The 1,469-nt window shown below is 53.4% G+C and overlaps 1 protein-coding gene across 1 annotated transcript in view; it reads left to right on the plus strand.

The window, feature by feature from the left end:
- LOC103767166 (keratin, type II cytoskeletal 80) overlaps positions 1-1,469 on the plus strand; it is a 26,132-nt gene that overhangs the window by 18,390 nt on the left and 6,273 nt on the right. The window contains exon 2 of the mRNA XM_029958137.1: positions 40-254. Coding sequence (XP_029813997.1) covers positions 40-254 — 215 coding nt within the window. The remainder of the gene's footprint in view (positions 1-39; positions 255-1,469) is intronic.

The following is a 1,469-nucleotide window of genomic DNA, read 5'->3' on the forward strand; positions in this document are numbered from 1 at the left end:
GGCTCCCGGAGTGTGACGGCTCCGGCTGCGCTCCCGCAGGTGCAGGACCTGGAGCAGCAGAACAAGGTGCTGACCACGAGGTGGAACTTCCTGAAGGAACAGGACAATTCCCAGTCGGACGCCGACGTCCGGGCCATCTACGAGCAGTTCATGGGCAGGATGAGCCAGGAGAGGAAGGCCCTGAGCCTGGAGCAGGAGAACCTGGAGCGGGAGCTGGAGAAGGTGCTCGGCACCATGGACGCCTTCCGCAGCAAGTGGGTGCCACATTCCGGGGGGTTAGAGCTTGGGAGCACAGGGAGAAGGTGGGGGGGGTTGGCAGATCCAGCCTGGGATTCCCAAGGGAGAAATTCCCAGTTTGGAAGTGTGGGTTTGGGAATTTGGGGTCCCAAACTCTTCCTGGGTAATGGGAAAGGGAAGGAATCCGATAAAAATTTAATTCCAAAGAATTCAGGGGCACAAGGAGAAGGTGGGATTGGTTTGACAGATCCAGCCTGGGATTCCCAAGGGAGAAATTCCCAGTTTGGAAGTGTGGGTTTGGGAATTTGGGATCCCAGCTCCTTCCTGGGTAATGGGAGAGGGAAGAAAACCGATAAAAATTTAATTCCAAAGAATTCAGGGGCACAGGGAGAAGGTGGTGGGGGGGGGGGTTGGCAGATCCAGGCTGGGATTCCCAGGAAGATAGTCCTGGTTTGGAAGTGTGGGTTTGGGAATTTGGGATCCCAAACTCTTTGTTGGTAATGGGAGAGGGAAGGAATCCCATCCAAATGGAATTCAAGGGCACAGACTCCAGGGAGTTCAGGGGCACAGGGAGAAGGTGGGGTTGGTTTGACAGATCCAGCCTGGGATTCCAAGGGAGAAATTCCCAGTTTGGAAGTGTGGGTTGGGGAATTTGGGATCCCAGACTCTTTGTGAGTAATGGGAGAGGGAAGGAATCCCATCCAAATGGAATTCCAGGGAGTTCAGGGGCACAGGGAGAAGGTGGGATTGGTTTGACAGATCCAGCCTGGGATTTCCAAGGGATAAATTCACAGTTTGGAACTGTGGAACTGAGAATTTACTTTTCCTGGTAATGGGAGAGGGAAGGAAACCCATCCAAATGGAATTCCAGGGAGTTCAGGGGCACAGGGAGAAGGTGGGATTGGTTTGGCAGCTCCAGCCTGGGATTCCCAGGAAGATATTCCTGGTTTGTAAGTGTGGGTTTGGGAATTTGGGATCCCAAACTCTTTGTCGGTAATGGGAGAGGGAAGGAATCCCATCCAAATGGAATTCCAGGGAATTCAAGGGCACAGACTCCAGGGAGTTCAGGGGCACAGGGAGAAGGTGGGGTTGGTTTGGCAGCTCCAGCCTGGGATTCCCAAGGGAGAAATTCCCAGTTTGGAAGTGTGGGTTTGGGAATTTGGGATCCCAAACTCTTCCTGGGTAATGGGAGAGGGAAGGAATCCCATCCAAATGGAATTCCAGGGAATTCA

This window comes from Manacus vitellinus, unplaced genomic scaffold, assembly GCF_001715985.3.
Source record: "Manacus vitellinus isolate BGI_N305 unplaced genomic scaffold, ASM171598v3 scaffold_140_pilon, whole genome shotgun sequence".
NCBI lineage: Eukaryota > Metazoa > Chordata > Aves > Passeriformes > Pipridae > Manacus > Manacus vitellinus.